At 44.7% G+C, this 21,393-nt stretch overlaps 1 protein-coding gene across 2 annotated transcripts in view; it reads right to left on the minus strand.

Annotated features, from left to right (window-relative positions):
* The window catches only part of LOC110534188 (bifunctional heparan sulfate N-deacetylase/N-sulfotransferase 1), a 106,322-nt gene that overhangs the window by 8,929 nt on the left and 76,000 nt on the right, over window positions 1-21,393 (minus strand). For both annotated transcript variants that reach the window (XM_036933298.2, XM_036933299.2), the window contains 7 exons: window positions 19,759-20,250; window positions 9,720-9,807; window positions 9,244-9,398; window positions 8,846-9,031; window positions 6,519-6,647; window positions 6,108-6,290; window positions 4,875-4,971 (listed from right to left, as the gene is read on the minus strand). In XM_036933298.2, coding sequence (XP_036789193.2) covers window positions 4,875-4,971; window positions 6,108-6,290; window positions 6,519-6,647; window positions 8,846-9,031; window positions 9,244-9,398; window positions 9,720-9,807; window positions 19,759-20,250 — 1,330 coding nt within the window. The remainder of the gene's footprint in view (window positions 1-4,874; window positions 4,972-6,107; window positions 6,291-6,518; window positions 6,648-8,845; window positions 9,032-9,243; window positions 9,399-9,719; window positions 9,808-19,758; window positions 20,251-21,393) is intronic.

Here is a 21,393-nt window from a genome sequence, read left to right on the forward strand (position 1 = left end):
AGAAACAGACTCCATGAGGGTGGTATGAGGGCCCGACGTCCACAGCCCAACACCGTGCAGGACGTTTGGCATTTGCCAGAGAACACCAAGATTGGCAAATTCTCCACTGGCGCCCTGTGCTCTTCACAGATGAAAGCAGGTTAACACTGAGCACATGTGACAGACGTGACAGTCTGGAGATGCCGTGGAGAATGTTCTGCTGCCTGCAACATCCTCCAGGATGACCAGTTTGGCGGTGGGTCAGTCATGGTGTGGGGTGGCATTTCTTTGGGGGGCCGCACAGCCCTCCATGTGCTCGCCAGAGGTAGCCTGACTGCCATTAGGTACCGAGATGAGATCCTCAGACCCCTTGTGAGACCATATGCTGGTGCTGTTGGCCCTGGGTTCCTCCTAATGCAAGACAATGCTAGACCTCATGTGGCTGGAGTGTGTCAGCAGTTCCTGCAAGAGGAAGGCATTGATGCTATGGACTGGCCCGCCCGTTCCCCAGACTTGAATCCAATTGAGCACATCTGGGACATCATGTCTCGCTCCATCCACCAACATGGCGTTGCACCACAGACTGTCCAGGAGTTGGCGGATGCTTTAGTCCAGGTCTGGGAGGAGATCCCTCAGGAGACCATCCGCCACCTCATCAGGAGCATACCCAGGCGTTGTGGGAGGTCATACAGGCACGTGGAGGCCACACACACTACTGAGCCTCATTTTGACTTGTTTTAAGGACATTACATCAGAGTTGGATCAGCCTGTAGTGTGGTTTTCTACTTTAATTTTGAGTGTGACTCCAAATCCAGACCTCCATGGGTTGATAAATTTGATTTCCATTGATAATTTTTGTGTGATTTTGTTGTGAGCACATTCAACTATGTAAAGAAAAAAGTATTTAAGAAGAATATTTAGTTCATTCAGATCTAGGATGTGTTATTTAAGTGTTCCCTTTATTTTTTTGAGCAGTGTATATTGAAAGCAGGTGATTACATCACAGGTGTGGTTCCTGAGTTAATTAAGCAACTAACATCCAATCATGCTTAAGGTCATGTATAAAAATGCCCAGTTGCCCATTATTTTGGCTACCATGGCTAGAATAGGAGATCTCAGTGACTTTGAAAGAGGGGTCTCAAAGGAGTATAGGGGGTTTAAATGGTGTTTGTTTCTCAGTCACCAGATCTCGACCCAATTTAACACTTTTGGGAGATTATGGAGCAGTGCCTGAGACAGCGTTTTCCACCACCATTGACCATACACCAAATGATGGAATTTCTTGTGGAAGAAAGGTGTCGCATCCCTGTAATAGAGTTCAAGACAATTGAAGAATCTATGCCAAGGCGCATTGAAGTTGTTCAGGTGGCTCGTGGTGGCCCAACGCCCTATTAAGACACTATGTTGGTGTTTCCCTTATTTTGAGAGTTACCTGAATGTTAAATGACTACCCCAGAGGAAATTCCTGCCACTATTTCAATGTAATTTCCTGTCATGGAACCTAAATGTGCATTTCCGCTCTACCTCTGGGGGATGACGAAGGCTTCTTATACATATTCACAAATTGGGAGATGGAATTTCCACGTGGCGTTGACAAACATCCACAAATAGGGCACTGACAGCTGTCAGTGTAGCAAGCTAGCATGATTACCTTATCTAGATAGCTAGCCAGCCATCTTGCTAACCTTATCTGGAGCATGTAGTGACTTTTAGTGGTCAAAACCATTCTTCTTGGGGGGACGGGGCAAGCGGGTTTTGCAAAATGCCATCCTATCACGCAATTAAACCATTTATAAAACGGTCAGATATATATTTATAACACAGACTAACTAAAAAATAAATAAACATTTATTTTCTTTCTCCAATGGATTTTGATATTTTTAAAATGGTATAAAAAAGTGGAGGTGGCCAATAACTTTGGAATAACTTTGTAGCTGTTTCTAATTAACAAACAATGCCATGCTGGTGGCTGGTAACAAAAACACCCCAGCCCTGGGCAAACCAGATTGGATGGCATATCGCTGCAGAATGCTGTGGTAGCCATGCTGGTTAAGTGTGCCTTGAATTCCAAATAAATCACTGACAGTGTCACCAGCAAAGCACCCCCACACCATCACACCTTCCGCTCAATGCTTCACGGTGGGAACCACACCAGCTGAGATCATCCGTTCAACTACTCTGCGTCTCACAAAGACACCGAGGTTGGAACCAAAAATATCAAATTTGGACTCCAGACCAAAGAAGGTGAATGCCTGATTCAAACAGTCTCCTCTGAACAGCTGATGTTGAGATGTGTCTGTTACTTGAACTCTGAAACATTTATTTGGGCAGCAATTTCTGAGGCTGGTAACTCTTGTGGACTTATCCTCTGCAGCAGAAGTACTCTGGGTCTCCCTTTTCTGTTGTAGTACTCATGAGAGCCAGTTTCATCATAGCACATAATGTTTTTTGCGACTGCACTTGAAGAAACTTTCAAAGGTCTTGAAGTTTTCCACATTGACTGACCTTAATGTCTTCCAGTAATGATGGACTGTCATTTCACTTTGCTTATTTGAGCTGTTCTTGCCATAATATGGACTTGGTCTTTTACCAAATAGGGCCATCTTCTGTATACCACCCCTACCTTGTCACAATACAACTGATTGGCTCAAACACATTACAAGGAAAGAAATGAAACAAAATGGCCATTTAACAAGGCACACATGTTAATTGAAATGCATTCCAGGTGACTACCTCACATCATGAAGCTGGTTGAGAGAATGCCTAGAGTGTGCAAAGCTTTCATCAAGGGAAAGCGTGGCTACATTGAAGAATCTCAAATATCTTTGGATTTGTTTAACACTTTTTTGGTTACTACATGATTCCATATGTGTTATTTCATAGTTTTGATGTCTTCACTATTATTAAACATTTCTTTCCTTATAATGCGTTTGAGCCAATCAGTTGTATTGTGACAAGGTAGGGGTGGTATACAGAAGATGGCCCTATTCAGTGTTACGAAGAAAATTGTTTAAAAAAAAAAGTAAAACCTTGAATGAGTAGATGTTTCTAAACATTTGACTGGTAGTATGTGTATATACATACGCATACATATAAATAAAAAGATATATATATATTTTTTATATGTATGCGTATGTATATACACATACTACCAGTTTTTATATATATAAAAAGAAATAACTATATATAAAAAATATATATATAAAAATAAATATATAAATAAAAATAAATATATAAATATTATACAATTAAACTCAGTTTTTCACAATTCCTGACATTTAATCCTAGTAAAAATTCCCCGTCTTAGGTCAGTTAGGATCATCACTTTATTTTAAGAATGTGAAATGTCAGAATAATAGTAGAGGGAATGATTTCAGCTTTTATTTCTTTTATCACATTCCCAGTGGGTCAGATGTTTACATACACTCAATTAGTATTTGGTAGCATTGCCTTTAAATTGTTTCACTTGGGTCAAACGTTACGGGCAGCCTTCCACAAGCTTCCCACAATAAGTTGAGTGAATTTTGGCCCATTCCTCCTAACAGAGCTGGTGTAACTGAGTCAGGTTTGTAGGCCTCCTTGCTCGAGCACGCTTTTTCAGTTCTGCCAACAAATTTAAGCCATTTTGCCACAACTTTGGAAGTATGATTGGGGTCATTGTACATTTGGAAAATTTGGAAGAACCATTTACGACCAAGCTTTAACTGATGTTTTGAGATGTTGCTTCCACATCTATCCACATAATTTCCCTTCTTCATTGAGCCATCTATTTTGTGAAGTGCACCAGTCCCTCCTGCAGCAAAGCACCCCCACAACATGTGCTTCACGGTTGGGATGGTGTTCTTCAGGTTGCAAGCCCCCCCTTTTTTCTTCCTCCAAACACAACAATGGTCATTATGGCCAAACAGTTCATTATGGCCATAAAGTTAGTACTATACCGTAGTCTGGCTTTTTTTATGGAGGTTTTGGAGCAGTGGCTTCTTCCTTGCTGAGCAGCCTTTCAGATTATGTCGATATAGGACTCATTTTTACTGTGGATATAGATATAGTACCTTCAGGTGTTTGGAAATTGCTCCCAAGGATGAACCAGACTTGGAGTTTTTCTGAGGTCTTGGCTGATTTCTTTTAATTTTCCCATGATGTCAAGCAAAGAGGCACTGAGTTTGAAGGTATGCCTTGAAATACATCCACTGGTACACCTCCAATTGACTCAAATGATGTCAATTAGCCTATCAGAAGCTTATAAAGCCATGACATAATTTTCAGGAATTTTCCTAGCTGTTTAAAGGCACAGTCAACTTCGTGTATGTAAACTTCTAACCCACTGGAATTGTGATACAGTGAATTATAAGTGAAATAATCTGTCTGTAAACAATTGTTGGAAAAATTACTTGTGTCATGCACAAAGTAGATGTCTAACCGACTTGCCAAAACTATAGTTTGTTAAGAAATTTGTGGAGTGGTTGAAAAACTAGTTTTAATGACTCCAACCTAAGTGCATGTAAACTTCCGCCTTTGAATCATATGTCCATGACCCGCCAAACTGTGCTTCTTAACACCCGCCAGCTTAACCTGGAAGCCAGCCGCACCAACGTGTCTGAGGAAACGCAGTTCAACTGACAATCGAAGTCAGCCTGCAGGTGCCCGGCCCGCCACAAAGAGACGCAAGAGCGCGAAGAGCCAAGTAAAGCCCCCCCACCCAGACAAACCATCCTATAACCTGGACGACGGTGGGTCAATTTTGCGCCGCTCTATGGGACTCGCCGGTCACGGCCGGTTGTAACACAACTTGGGATCGAACCTGTAGTGTCCGTAGTGACGCCTCAAGCACTGCGATGCAGTGCCTCATTAAATATCATATTGTACAAAAACAATATATGTTGTTTACTGCTCACCTGTCTTCTGTGGTCCAATGATGAGCAACTTCGGGAATCGGTCGCACGTCTTCTCTTTGGACCAAATGTCTTTGTGCCTTTTGTCCTCACAGGGGTCCTATAGTGACAGAGTTAGTTCACCTGGTAGTTCAGTTCAGTAAACGGCAAGGTGCCTCAGGATAAGTTGCCATGGATGTGACTTTCACACACACACACACTCTCTCTCTCTCTTCAGGCTCCAGTATCATATCTAGCGGCAGTCTGTTTGTAATTAAAGTCCACCACTGACCTAGCCAGGGGACTTCAGTGTTACGTGATTAAAGCCAGCCAAGAAAGCAGTGAGGGGGTGTACAAACATGCGGCACAATGGTTACAGGCAACCGTATCCACCCTGTGGGACCAACGATGCCTATCGGAGGACATGTAGCTTTTAATTCCGCTCAAATGAACCCAACCAGTCTAGTCCAACAGAGGTTTGAAGGAGCGGACTCAAACATTTGGTTACTGATTCACCCCTTGATCAATTACGCTTGTACAAGAAAGGACTTGGGAGAAAACCCATAGTCAGTACCAGGCAGGCTGCCTTTTCATTGGTCTTCCTGAGCAGTAAGTAGCCTTCAGTGGATCTGTGTCGAAAATAGTTCAGAGCAGCCCTGCGAGGCGAGCATCTTCATGTGTCTCGGGGTCAATCTGCATGTCAAGCGGACGCCAACTGCCTTCAATCTACCTGCCTCCTTCCCTTCCGTCCCCACTGACATCTGCCTGATGGGTAATGAGGTGACCAGGATATCACATTAATCCCAAGACACTTAACACGGTGCTGTGATGAAGAAGCCTTTGGACCCAGGCAGGCACAAGTTTGCTCCAAACTTCAAAGGGAGCCGGCCGGCACACATTAACCTCTCCACTTTGTGAGAACTCAATATTGACAGTCAGTGTGAGCAACTGCCAAGATGGCACTTGGACCTCTTCGGGAAGGAAACCTGTCTTCTCTCTGCGTTGATGGGAAACGGTGTCGGAGAGTGGTACTGTGGAAGCAGGAGCACCACAACACCACAGTTCAAAGAGCCAGCCTCTCCTAAGCTGTACCTACCAAAATAAGATTTGCACTGTATGACGCAATGGAGTCAGAAGGCAACATCTCTTCTATCTAGTCTTCTCTTAAATGACAGCCGGGTTTATGATAGTCCCGAGTTCCAAACACCCAGTGACCCCACAGCTCTCATGGCCTCTCACACAAACACACACACACACCTGCCAGATGGGGTCCCTCTCCTCGGGGAAGATCTGGAAGTAGCGCTGGGCCAGCTGCACAGGCGCCAGGGTCTGCAGCCGCAGGTTGGTCCATGTCTGGAGGAACTTCACCAGGTTTCTAAAGGTGTACAGACCCAGACGGTCATTCCCGTAGTTGGACAGGTGGGTCATAAAGATGCTGATCTGTGAGGACAGAATGGAAAAAAAAAAAAAAAAAAAACAGAACGACATTCAGAGGGAAAAAAAAGACCACGCAACGCACTGTCTCCAACCACCCTGGCACAAAATGCATTTCAAAAAAAGGGGGGGGGGGAGAAAGAAGAAATAAAAAGGTTTTCAAAACAGCACAATCCGTGATGGCGAAATGCATTCAACTCCTGATGCTAGTGGTGGAAGTGTGTACGGTCTCACCGGGTTGAGGAGCACCGTGAGGAAGAGCTCCCCTCCGTTGATGAGTTTGTCCAGCTCCTTGGGTCCTCCAGGATACTCGTTGTAGAAGATGGTGTGAGTGAACAGGCCACACGTCTGCCTGGGCAGCACCTGCAGTGCATTAACACACACACACACAATCAATATTGCATAGCAACACATCTGCACAGTGGGGAGTGTACTAATAGAAGCAGACCCTGATACCCAGTGGATAACTAATCAAATACACAAAAGCCCAAACATGGCCACTCGGTCAGAAATGCTTGAGGACACTCTTTATTCCTCTGGGTTGTCTACACTTCCAGCTCAGGCGGTTCAATATCATTATCCCAATAAGCTAGAGTGGTCACACTGTCATTGTGGAGAATGAAATATGACGTAGCTCAATTTAGTCTGTCAGCGAACCCATTTCTCGATCCTAACACAAAGTCTCTGTCCTAACATAGTTAAAACACAACAACCCGCAAATCGGTTCGCATCTGAGCACCCAATCACAGGAGCAGAACGACCTGAAAAAGCATCGCACTGTCTGTTCAGCCGAGGTGCACGGTGTATCAAGTCGTGCCCTGTCATAGCTGGGGCCGTGGGTAAAAATAGCAGCGAAAACAGCAGTGAAATGCTTAGGGAGGGAAAGGAAGGGAAGGCAGGATGTGCAGACTGAGGCTCCCAGGCTTTTCTCTCTCTCTGATTTTTGAAAACACAGAGCGGCTAACGGCCCCGCGCTAACGGGAGCCACAGACTGCTGATTAAGGGGTAAAGAGGGAGTGGAAGAAAGAAGAGGAGGGAGAGAAAAATAAATAAATCTATGTTTACACCTCAGAGGGTCTCTGCCAACTACCCAGTGAATATTTCACAGGGACGTGTGGAGGTCGGAATTAACGTCTCCGTGACATCCTCGCACTCCTCCACCAGACAATGAATAAATAACTGAAAACTGCTGGTGCTAGAAAAGGGGCCTTCTAACAGAGATCAGAATTAGAGTTCAAATCATAAACACATTGGGTATAAAGAAAATACAAAATGTCTTTCAGCTTTAAAATGTATGAGACATTTGAGCGTAAATATCTTACCCAAGCACATGGACAGAAAACGACACTTCGGGCCTCCCGGGTGGCGCAGTGGTTAAGGGCGCTGTACTGTGCCATCAGAGTCCCTGGGTTCGCGCCCAGGCTCTGTCGTACCTGGCCGCGACCGGGAGGTCCGTGGGGCGACGCACAATTGGCCTAGCGTCGTCCGGGTTAGGGAGGGCTTGGTCGGTAGGGATGTCCTTGTCTCATCGCGCACCAGCGACTCCTGTGGCGGGCCGGGCGCAGTGCGCGCAACCAAGGTTGCCAGGTGCACGGTGTAGCCTCCGACACATTGGTGCGGCTGGCTTCCGGGTTGGAGGCGCACTGTGTTAAGAAGCAGTGCGGCTGGTTGGGTTGTGTATCGGAGGACGCATGACATTCAGCCTTCGTCTCTCCCGAGCCCGTACGGGAGTTGTAGCGATGAGACAAGACAGTAGCTTGGATTGGATACCACGAAATTGGGGAGAAAAAGGGGTAAAATTTTTTAAAAATAAATAAAAGAAAAAAAAAAGAAAAAAAAGAAAACAACACTTCGTAGAGATACCGTAAATAAATTGGCATGGACAGCGATATTACATTTGTCTGAAAACGACAGCGTTTCTCGTCACGTCACAAGCCAAGCCGTTGTCTTTGTTGATTTTGGCAGGGGCTGTCATCGCCGGTGAGATTTGTCATGTAGAGAGAGCTTAACATAGCAATGTCCATTATGATCATTCACACGACTGTCTGTGTCAGCGGGCTTCATTTCCTGGGAAGGGGAGGGAGGGGTAAAACACTGATGGAGAACGGGAGTGAATAGACCACGCCAGCCTCACGGTGTGGCGGCACGTCTACTTCGGCACGACTACGTCTTCCCTTTCCTGCACTCTCCTCAGCGCCGTTACCACGAGCTAAACCAAAAATATTCAGACACACCGAAAACAAAACTTTGTCCTCTGAAAGGCACATGCCTTTCAATATCAAGCACTTACCAGGAGCCAGAGCTTTTATCGATAAACATAACTGGGCGAACTCTAACCAGAGTTAAATGAATCAAACAACCTCAATTGAATACTTCTCGTTAAATTATATGGAACACAAAACCAAGTCTTTGAAATATCAACACAGATAATTTCAAGAACAGCTAGTTTACACATAGAACTTAGTGTGTGTGAGTGTGAGAGTGAGTGTGAGTGAGTGAGTGAGTGAGAGAGCGAGCGAGCGAGAGAATTAGGATAGGGGGTGATTGGGCCGAGTCCTTACACTGATGCCACTGTGGTAGAAGCCTCGTCTGAAGCGGGCAGGTTTGAGGTGGGGGTACTCCTCCGTGCTGGTTACCTTGATGCCCCACACCTTCTTCCAAGCGTCGTACAACTGGACGTGGACGGGGTACACCCCAGAGTGGTGGGGAGCCACAGCGTAGCCCATGTTGGTGGGGATGCCATGCTCCTGGGCGGAGAGAACCGGTTGATTCAACACATTATAATTTAATTCACCCGTGCTATTTTTCTACCTTTTTAAAAATCAACCGTAACAGTAACATTCAAACAGAAATGCATTTTTTTAACAGCCACCCATCTCCCAGTATCAATATAACAAAACCCTCAGTGTGTAGAATATATAGAGTGTGTGTAAAGACTGCAGAGGCCACCCCAACCTACCTGCGCAAACCTCCTGTTGAGCAGCATCTGTTCGGCCAGCACGGATTGGTTGTGGAAAAGGTGGGGCTGCATGTGGCTCCACATGTGGGGGAACCACCAGAACTCTTTCCCATAGGAGAGGAGCAGGTCATCACCCAGGTCCTCCTCATCCGTACCTGGAGCATAGAGACAGAGGGAGACTGGGAGTTTAGTCTAGTCTACACATACGCAGGCATAGGTGTGTGGTGGTGATGAAAACCTAGCTATTAGCGCCGTGAAATTTGGAAGTTGATTCATTAATAAGCATAAAAATGTGCATTTTCTCCCCCTGTTGTTGATATTCAAATCTATACATTTTCTTGGTGATGTACATCATGATCAATGGTATGCTCTGGAACATGCGAGGCTTGGATTGTCTGTCGTGAGACATTCTATTATAAGCTCTGCCCTGGGTTTGCCTACACAATCATACAGTGGGTAACTGCCTGTCCACTCACCAGTATGGAAGAACTTCCCAGAGAAGCCCAGGTTGAAGGTGAAGTTGGGGACGACGGTTCGGAGGTAATTCTGGGTCTCCAGTAGGGCCTGGACAGAAGGGGACATGGATAACTGTTAGGAGTCATTCACATGCATTACATAAATTATACACACTGCCGTTCAAACGTTTGGGGTCAATTGGAAATGTCCTTGTTTTTGAAAGAAAAGCACATATTTTGTCCATTACATTTTTTTTATTTCACCTTTATTTAACCAGGTAGGCAAGTTGAGAACAAGTTCTCATTTAAAATTGCGACCTGGCCAAGGTTAAGCAAAGCAGTTCGACACGTACAACAACACAGTTACACATGGAGTAAAACAAACATACAATCAATAATACAGTAGAAAAATAAGTCTATATACGATGTGAGCAAATGAGGTGAGATAAGGGAGGTAAAGGCAAAAAAAAAAGCCATGGTGGCGAAGTAAATACAATATAGTAAGTAAACCACTGGAATGGTTGATTTGCAGTGGAAGAATGTGCAAGGTAGAGATAGAAATAATGGGGTGCAAAGGAGCAAAATAAATAAATAAATACAGTAGGGAAAGGGGTAGTTGTTTGGGCTAAATTATAGATGGGTTATGTATAGGTGCAGTAATCTGCTCTGACAGCTGGTGCTTAAAGCTAGTGAGGGAGATGTGTTTACAGTTTCAGAGATTTTTGTAGTTCGTTCCAGTCATTGGCAGCAGAGAACTGGAAGGAGAGGCGGCCAAAGGAAGAATTGGTTTTGGGTGTGACCAGAGAGATATACCTGCTGGAGCGCGTGCTACAGGTGGGTGAAAAAAGTATAACATAAAATTGATCAGAAATACAGTGTCGACATTGCTAATGTTGTAATTGAGTATTGTAGCTGGAAACGGCTGATGTTTTTTGGAATATCTACATAGGCGTACAGAGGCCATTATCAGCAACCATCACTCCTGTGCTCCAATGGCATGTTGTGTTAGCTGATCCAAGTTTATCGTTTTAAAAGGCTAATTGATCATTAGAAAACCCTTTAGCAATTATGTTAGAACAGCTGACAACTGCTGTGCTGATTAAAGAAGCAATAAAACTGGCCTTCTTTAAACTAGTTGAGTATCTGGAGCATCAGCATCCGTGGGTTCGATTGCAGGCTCAAAATGGCCAGAAACAAATAATTTTCTTCTGAAACTCGTCAGACTATTCTTGTTCTGAGAAATGAAGGCTATTCCTTATGAGAAATTGCCAAGAAACTGAAGATCTCGTTGATCTTCATTGTAAAGGGTTTAAACACTGTTTCCCATGCTTGTTCAATGAAACAAACAATTAATGAACATGCACCCGTGGAAAGGTTGTTAAGACACTAACAGCTTGCAGACAGATGGCAATTAAAGTCACAGTTATGAAAACTTAGGACACTAGAGGCCTTTCTACTGACTCTGAAAAACACCAAAAGAAAGATGCCCAGGGTCCCTGCTCATCTGCGTGAACATGCCTTAGGCATGCTGCAAGGAGGCATAAGGACTGCAGATGTGGCCAAATGCAATAACAGCGCTACAGGGAGACAGGACAGACAGCTGATCCTCCTCGCAGTGGCAGTCCATGTGTAACAACACCTGCACAGGATCGGTACATCCGAACATCACACCTGCGGGACAGGTATAGGATGGCAGCAACAACTGCCCGAATTACACCAGGAATGCACAATCCCTAAATCAGTGCTAAGACTGTCTGCAATAGGCTGCGGGAAGGTGTACTGAGGGCTTGTAGGCCTGTTGTAAGGCAGGTCCTCACCGGCAACAACGTCACCTACGGGCACAAACCCACCGTCGCTGGACCAGACAGGACTGGCAAAAAGTGCTCTTCACTGACGAGTCGCGGTTTTGTCTCACTAGGGGTGATGGTTGGATTCGTGTTTATCGTCGAAGGAATCAGCGTTACACCGAGGCCTGTACCCTGGAGCTGGATCGATTTTGGAGGTGGAGTATCCGTCATGGTCTGGGGCGGTGTGCCACAGAATCATCCGACTGAGCAAGGGCCATTCCCCCCAGAAATGTCCGGGAACTTGCAGGTGCCTTGGTGGAAGAGTGGGGTAACATCTCACAGCAAGAATTGGCAAATCTGTTGCAGTCCATGAGGAGGAAATGCACTGCAGTACATAATGCAGCTGGTGGCCACACCAGATACTGGCTGTTACTTTCGAGTTTGACCCCCCTTTGTACAGGGAAACATGATTCCATTTCTGTTAGTCACATGTCCGTGGAACTTGTTCAGTTTATGTCTCAGTTATTTCATCTTGTTATGCTCATACAAATATTTACTTGTTAAGTTTGCTGAAAATAAACACAGATGACAGTGAGAGGAGTTTACACATACACACACATGCACCAAATCAGTATTCAGAACCCTTGACCTTATCCACATTTTGTTACTTATTCCAAAATGGTTAAAATACCCAATACCCCATCATGACAAAAACAGGTTTTTCAAAATGTTTGCAGGGAGGTGACCAAGAACCCAATGGTCACTGACAGGGCTCCAGAGTTCCTCTGTGGAGATGGGAGAACATTCCAGAAGGACAACCATCTCTGCAGCACTCCATCAATCAGGCCTTGATGGTAGAGTGGCTAGACGGAAGCCACTCCTCAGTAAAAAGCACATGACAGCCCACTTGGAGTTTGCCAAATGGCACCTAAAGGACTCAGACCATGAGAAACAATATTGTCTGGTTTGATGAAACCAAGATTGAACTCCTTAGCCTGATTGCCAAGCGTCACATCTGGAGGAAACATGGCACCATTCCTACGGTGAAGCATGCTGGTGGCAGAATCACACTGTGGGGATCTTTCTCAGAGGCAGGGACTGGGAGATGAGTCAGGATCGAGGGAAATATGAACAGAGCAAAGTGCAGAGAGATTCTTGATAAAAACCTGCTTCAGAGCACTCAGGACCTCAGACTGGGGTGAAGGTTCACCTTCCAACAGGACAACGATCCTAAGCACACAGCCAAGACAACGCAGGAGTGGCTTCTGGACAAGCCTCAATGTCCTTGAGTGGCCCAGCCAGAGCCCGGACTTGAACCTGATCGAACATCTCTGGAGAGACCTGAAAATAGCTGTGCAGCGACGCTCCCCATCCAACCCGACAGAGCTTAAGAGGATCTGCAGAGAAGAATGGGAGAATGTGCCAAGTAGCGTCATACTGTACCTAAGAAAACGAGGTCGTAATCACCGCCAAAGGTGCTTCAACAAAGTACTGAGTAAAGGGTCTGAATACTTATGTAAATGTGACATTTCAGTTTTTGCTTTGTCATTTTGGGGTATTGTGTGTAGATTGATGAGGGAAAATACTATTTAATCCATTTTAGAATAAGGCTGTAACGTAAAAAAACTAAAAACTAAATACTTTCCGAATGCACTGTACATTAACTATTTTGGATGTTTACTGGACAGAGAGATATGAAAGGGGTGAAAGGTAGGAGAGAGATCTGAAAGAGCCTTTTTCCTTTTGTCACAGCTTCCATGTGACTTAGATCGCTAGACCACCCCAGGCCACCACATATGCATTCTTTATCGGTCGCTCCAAGAAGCACTGTAGTTAGCAGTAGTATTTCAGTCCACACATTTTCCCACCGGCACAGACAGACAAATGCGCTCTCCCTCCCTCTCTGACAAACACACACTGATGTGAGTTGTTTATTGTGCCTCCAGCATCTGTCTCATCATCCCTCTATACTTCATTACCCTGTCCACATTCACTTTGCATCTGGGTCTATTTGCTTTTTTTTTTTAGGTTTAGCCCCTCTCTGCCACAGCTCAAAGCCTGATTCATATTTAACACTGTGGTGGCAGACAAGACAACACTGCTTTGATTGTGTTTGTGTTTCATTCCCTCATCCCCCCCCTTCACAGAAAAACAGTCCATTACACCGGAATGGGCCTCTCAGATGAAGAATACGAGAGGAGAGATAAACAACACAAAAGACGCAAAGCTGCGTCTATCAAATATTCATGCTGTAGGGCCAGTCTGCGGACGCCCCTTGAACAGTGACTCATCACAAAGCAAAGCCGAAGATAGTGGTTGAGCTGAGCTTCACACCCTGCTGCTGCTGCTGTGGCAGGGAGGGGGTGTTAATAGGCCTGGACGGCTAAGAAAGGCTGGATGGACAAAGGCTGTCCTCTGGGTTGGAGGGAGAGAGAAAAAGATGTGGACAAACACTGGAGGGTGGTTCCTGACCTTCAGTTTGAAACAAGTGTTCGACTGGGGAGGAGGCTGTATGGGATTCCAGTCTCACAGTCTTATTCTACTTTCACTTTCAAAAGAGACATTGGATGGCAATACAATAAAATGTATTCTGTTCCACTCACTTGCATTCTGATCCTTCTCTGGCTGTGAAGGGGATACACAGTGACAGCGTGAGGGAGGGACAACTATGGCAGTCAGGTCAGCTGTGTCCCCCTGTCCTGTGTCCTCAAGACGCCCCCCCCCCCCGGGGACAGACATGTTGATGCCCCTCGGTCACTGCCACATTTGCACAACTCTACCATGTGTGAGTGAGCCCATGCCAAAGTCACCTGGTTGTCTCACTGTCTGTGTCCCTCCTTTCAAGGTCAGCTCTGCCTCTGTCACCAACACCTGAATGACTCACTGCTTATTATAGTTGAGTGTTTTTTTTTAATTTTTTTTACATACATTTTTTATTAGGAATTCAGTTTAGCTTCAGTTGGTTTTCAGAATCGATTTGCTCGTTTTCATTTAGTTTCAGTTTTATAAAAAACATTTATGTTTTTATATTATTTAGTTTCCGTTTCAGTGTTCGGGACAGAAAGGATGCGTGGGAGGCTAGGAGCCATTTGGCTTGTATAGTGTGTGTTTTTGGAGACGTCTTGCCACTATGGGGCGGTAAGACATAAGGTGATGGGTCAGGTAGTAGGTTAGGTTTAAATGATAAAGTCAATATCAACGTGACTTGAATTTAAAAGAGATATCCCTTGCACCAGTCTAGGCGCTATGGTAGAACGGAACTCTTGCCAATGTTTACACCAATCCCATGCTTCCACTTTAGAAGGACATGTCAGAAGAATCAAGAACGGTTACCTTTATCTGACAAAGTTCTCAGAGTAATCCTCTACGGGGCTTTGCTGTTATCAACCGACCATTGGAGGTTCACGGTTTGCTATTGCTTAAACTCGGAGTTCGCCCTTTGGCTAGGTCATCTACCTAGCGTATTTCTTCCCTTTTAGCTAGCTTGTGAGCAAGCAAGGTCCATTTCAAACCTCACCATTTCCTGACAGCATTTACCAGACAGATTCAGTGGCTTGAAACACCTCAAAGCATAAAAGCCCCATGAAGGTTTTGCACACAGTTTAGGAGAAAAAAACGAACTAAAACTAACATAATTCATGTTGGTTTTTATTTTAGTTTTAGAGTCAAAGTTACTAAATAGTTTTTTTATGACTAGTTTTAGTCTTAGTTTACTATAATAACCTTGGCACTATCACACAGTAAAGCTTTCTGGGAATATGTATGCCAGCAATAGAAAGGGGTAGATTGATATTCAACAGATTAGTGATTGGCAGAGGTGTGGACTCCAGACACAAATTTGATCACTTGAAACTCGAGTTGATAGGAGAAAAAAAAAATCTTCAGACTGATGAATTGAAGTTATCTGACCAGGTTTAATAACCTTTTGTAACTCATTTTGTGGCACAGAGTCTTTGTGGATTAGGGTAATGTGGGGTAACAAGCCCCCCCCCCCCCACGTGAGAACAATGTCCAATTGCTGGCACAGTTTGGTATGTGGATGATGATCAGGCTTAGGCCAACAAACTATGAAGGGAAATAAGTGACTACAGTTCACACTTATTTAATTAAAGTATTGTTTATAGAAAATGGGCATTTTCCCCAAGTACCGGGGTAATTGCATCTTGAATGTTGACCAATGACCAGTCATTAGCATTAGTGGCGGGCGCACAGTGTTCAGAAAACACTCGTTTCACTTTCTACATTTTTCCCTGGCACAAAACGGTAGCCTACCTACATTAATATTATCTATATAAAGTACCATTTGGCAATCTGCCACAGACGCATCTTTGCCACAACAATAGGCGACAAATGGTGATTTCATTGATCATTTTCATATTTCAGATCGGCCTAGTTTGGGTGGGTTTTCATTCTATACCTCAGGTGGTGGTACTGGCTATATGCCTAAAGATGGCTGTAACCTCGCACTAACTTCAATACTTATGGGATGAAGAAGTAACTAGGGCTGTTACGGTGACCGTATTACCGCCACACTGTCAGTCACTCGTCATGACGACCGCAGTTAAATTCCACGTGACCGTTTAGTCACGGTAGCTAGGCTTCTCCAACCTCTGATGCTGCTGATGGTCAACATCCCGCAGATGGTCTATACTGCTCAACTTTCCTAATATTAAGCACATTGCTTATGTTTACAGCAGGAGTATAGCCTACCTGGCTGGCATGAAAATGAACCATGAGAAAAACATCCCCCATTCCCTATTTAAGTGCATTAGATGACAAGTATTTTTCCCGTGCCCATGTTCTGAGACAGGTGCCTGATACCGGTCCATTTTAAATCAAAACTCATTTCTAAAATATATTACGTAGTATATGTAAAGAGGAGATTCGATTAAGAATAGTTCGATGGGTGGCAATACTAGCCTTTCACTCGTGAATGATGCCCAGGTTGTGCGCAGTAAGGCAAGAAACAGTGCAGGCCCTTTGCGACTTATTCAAATTGTAGTCACACACCTCATGTAGCCGAGCCCATAGGCCTATATGTTTTGATAAGATTTGTATCACAACTAAAGTGGCCAAATAACTTCTTAAAATGAAGCACATGAATCCACTTTACAACCAATGTAGTAGAGCTTAACTGGCATACACAGGCGGCGGCGCATGAGTTTCAAGTTTGAGGTCACGTTTGAGAACGGTGTTTTCCCACTACTGGATTGCATTTTGGAACATTCACGTGTATAGCCTAGTGCCGCGTGCGCATTGCTGCGCTTACTATGTGAAGAAATAGCCTAATAGTTTATCAACATTTTAAGCTTAATGTTCTGATGTGTTGCATCAGCCCCATTGCTTTTTAAAAAATGTGACGTGAGTGGTTGTATTCATTTGGGATCGATCGCATCCCACAACTGTCCGAGACGATGTTTGGAATTGATCTTTCTCGCAATAGAATAGGTCAACTTTTGGACTACGGGGGATAGTAGATTGACAAAGGCTAATTCTTTGGCTGTTCGTTAGGCCTACTCATCTTGTTGGCTGACGAAAAGTAAATGTGGACAGTTCTAACATCTTCAATTAATTCAATTAGGATGAGCGCAGTTGCGTTCCCGATGTGTCGGTCTTCACTTGTAGTCTACTTCGGAGCTGAGATGCCTGTGAGAAGGACCGGATCACGTGACATGGATTGGCTAATAATAATTGAGATATCTGAGAGAGCCATGTGAGTGAAAGGTTTTTCGGGGCAAGGCGATTGGCAGCCGGGAGAATGGAATTTGAATTATTATATTCAGACCAAGAGCACAATGGCCGCAAAAGGCATGGATGTTTTTAGGGGGCATTATGGCTTCACATGGGAGATGCCACAGTGAAATTTGAGGCATAATCAAGTGCTTGTCAAATTGTGAATGAGAGACTGATGAAGTGTGTGCAGCCTGTGCAAGAAAAGCAGAGCTCATACCTTTTAGGGAAGGTTTTTTCAAATTATCATTGTAGACGCATCAACGCAGCCTCAGCATGAATAAAAAAAAATCTAAACATATAGCCCAACGTTTGTATGACAACTAAAGTTGCATAAATAACTCAATATAAAGCATATAGGAGGACCTGTTTCTTTGTTAACCGCTGAAGACAATAGCCACACGCTCGCACTTCCTCAGATATCGTTCAGAGAAAATATCCTTTCCATTTTATTCCGCTATGTTCAATTGTGTTCTTCAAACTACAAAACAATATAAAATAATGCCACGGAATTCTAAGCAAATCTTATCTGCTAAATTAGTAGCCAACAGCCATGGCTCAGATCAGGGCCTACCATAAGGACACTCATAGTAAGGCATTATGTTCATCTGAAATAACTACATTTTCTTCATATCGTGTTTCTTTGGACCGGTTTAAAATAAATAACGGATTTACTGTGATGGCGTAGGCTACATTAATTGGATTTAGACTTTTTCAAAATGTAGATGTTCCAAAAGTCTTCATCGGTGGCTTGAAGGCTATGTATGCATGGAAGAAAGGAGATGCTACAGCTGTTGATGTTAATTAACGGTCAATTACCGTGAGACCGGCAGCTATTTGCTTGACAATCACCGGTCGATTCAATTTCCTGACAGCCACAGCCCCAGATAACATAAATTGGTCTAATTAATAAGGATATTTGTACAGAAGAAAAAGGTCTACAAGACAGATCATGCTCTCCATCCGATCCCATAACCTTCACTGCATACAGGGAGGCCCGTATTATCCTGCTTGCTCTGGAGTCCAGATAAGTGAGAAGGTGACATGATATCCCTAGTTGATATTGACTGCTAACATGAATGCCTTTCAACAACCAAAAAATATGCAGGTGTAATAGCAATCTATTTCCGTATCTTCCATTTTGAAAATGCATGACCATTTATGGCTACAATGACAGGTTACAGTGCATTTGGAAAGTATTCAGACCACTTGATGTTTACAGCCTTATTCCAAAATGGATTCAATCTTTCTTTCCCCCTCATCAATCTACACACAATACCCAATGACAAAGTGAAAACATGTTTGGACATTTTTACAAATATATAAAAAAATATATATATATTTTTTTTTTAAATGGAAATGACATTTACATAAGTATTCAGACCCTTTACTCAGTACTTTGTTGAAGCACCGTTGGAAGCAATTACAGTCTCGAGTCTTCTGTATGATGCTTCAAGCTTGGCACACCTGTTTTTGGGAGGTTTCTCCCCATTCATCTCTGCAGATCCTCTCAAGCTCTGTCAGGTTGGAGGGGGAGCATTGCTGCACAGCTACTTTTCAGGTCTCTCCAGAGATGTTCGATCGAGTTCAAGTCCGGGCTCTGGCTGGTCCACTCAAGGACATTCAGAGACTTGTCCCGAAGCCACTCCAGCGTTGTCTTGGCTGTGTTCTTAAGAGTCGTTGTCCTGTTGGAAGGTGAACCTTTTCCCCAGTCTGAGGTCCTGAGCGCTCTGGAGCACGTTTTCTTCAAGGATCACTCCGTGCATCTTTGCCTCAATCCTGAGTCTCCCAGCCCCATGATGCTACCACCACTATGCTTCACCGTAGGGATGGTGCCAGGTTTCCTCCAGACGTGACGCGTCGCATTCTGAGAGTCCTTTAGGTGCCTTTTGACAAACTCAAAGTGGGTGGTCATGTGCCTTTTACGGAGGAGTGGCTTCCATCTAGTCACTCTACTATAAAGGCCTGATTGGTGGAGTGGCGCAGAGATTGTTGTCCTTCTGGAAGGTTCTACCATTTCCACAGAGGAACTCTAGAACTCTTTCAGAGTGACCATCAGGTTCTTGGTCACCTCCCTGACCAAGGACCTTCTCTCCCAACCGCTCAGTTTGGCCAGGCAGCCAGCTCTAGGAAGAGTCTTGGTGGTTCCAAACTTCTTCCATTTAATAATGGAGGCCACAGTGTTCTTGGGGACCTTCCCCAAAATAATGAAAAGGGCCGTCTGGTAGCCTCAAACAGAAAGATTTGTCATTTCTTGTACAGTTTTTAATAAAAAAAAATTAAAAACTTGACTTATGACTCGACATGCTCTTAGAATGCACGACTTGGACTTGACCCGTTCTACTTGGGACTCGGACCTTGTGACTTGAGACTCGAACAAAAAGTGACTTGGTCACACCTCTGGTGATTAGCCTACTTAATGAACTAAATGTAAATATATACAGTCATATCACGCACAGAAACACACTGACGCGAGTAAACACACTTCACAAACAAAACCCTGTTTACAAATACCAGTATGTAAATACACTGCGGATGCTTACCTTGACGTCTGAAACCTTCATGCGGGTGCCCTCCTTGCCCACGAAGATGTCGTCGATGTCCACCAGCAGGTAGCGATCTAGAGCCAGAGACAGCCTCTTGCCCGTCAGGAAGGCCACAGCGTCCACAAACACCAGCTTGTGCAGCCAGAAGTTGAGGTTGTTGCCAAAGAGCACCCGCTGGATGCCGTCGTGGAGCCCCAGGTCCTGGACCACAGAAGCATGGAGGGGGGCGCCCACCCCCAACCCTGCCCCGGACGGGCCCAGGTCAGGCACCCGGGTCCTGGCTAGGAGAACAGGCTCGTAGGTGGAGTGGTTGGACTGGAAGACGGTCCAGTCGTCCCCGGGTAGGGGGCCTCGCTCCACCTCCCGGGCCTTAGTGATGAGGAGCAGGGGGGACTTGGGGTTGACGCTGCAGTCCCTCAGGCCCAGGTTGGAATGGAGGAAGAGAGGGAAGCCCTTCAACTGGGCACTGAGCAGGCTGTTCTCATTGGCCTGGGAGAGAAGAGAGGGGAGAGATGGAGCAAGGTCACAGCGGGCATTTCAGTTTACAGTTAGTTTCCTCCACAACTCGGTGGCCTCAAATTCTCTTCCAATGCTGAAAACATTGACCAAAAGAGTTACGGGCTTTGGCCATGTGTGGGTTGCGCAAATCTCTCTTTGTGTGCATTTGTGCAGGAGCGAAAGAAAAATGCAGGTGAAACCTCTGCTCCTTATTTGTTCATTTACATTCTGAGCAGGAGCCCCATAAAGCTTGTATCGATTGGTGATAAACAGCATTTGGTAACAATCACAGTCAACAGCCATAGACGGTCCGAGTCTACCAGACTCACATCCAAACCAAACTAGCAAATCATCATTCAGTGGCTTAGCAGATGCTGCTCTATTCTCAAGAGCCACTGGCAATATCTGACTTTGGAAAATATGATTTGAATTCAACACCATGCAATATATATGCCTGTAGCTAGTAGCCACCCTTTACACAAGAGCCCCTCAGTCAGATGCAGAGACTTGGGTGGTTATCACCTATTAGGCCGAGCTTTCAATGCGCCTTGGCCAGTGCTGGAAAAAGTACCCAAATTGTCAAACTTGAGTAAAGTAGTAAAGTACAGACACTTCATAAAAAAACAACTTAAGTATTACTTCAAAGTATTATTATTATTTTTTTTACTTAAGTACTTTACAACACTGGTCATGGCAACATGGCTACTAGCCCAGGGACACTACGGGGTTGATTGGCCAAACTCCCACAGCAAGAAAAGGGAGCAGTTCTTAATATAGCCTAGCCCTAGGTGAATTATGAGGAGACCGACTCTAGTGCTAGTTCAGGAGGGGAGGATTTATTCCAATTACACAGCAACAACATGGATATAGGATTAAGCTCAAGGACTAATGGGAGGACGAGAGGGGCTTAAAGCAGCCTCTATCCCTGCCTGGGTGTAATTAAAAGTGAGGGTGCTGGTTAGCAAATGGCCCGAGCTGGCCTTTCAGGTTGTGAAAACCCTGCTCTAGTGCTTGGACTTCCCCTGTCTGTCAGCTCTGGGACAAGGCGGGGCGAGGCCACTTAGCCCCAGTGTTGTGGTACTAACAGGAGGGGGTTTACTTCAGACCCAACCAAGGGGAATTAGGCAGGCCAAT

Source organism: Oncorhynchus mykiss, chromosome 10 (genome assembly GCF_057628025.1).
Source record: "Oncorhynchus mykiss isolate SJ-2025 chromosome 10, ASM5762802v1, whole genome shotgun sequence".
NCBI classification, from domain to species: domain Eukaryota; kingdom Metazoa; phylum Chordata; class Actinopteri; order Salmoniformes; family Salmonidae; genus Oncorhynchus; species Oncorhynchus mykiss.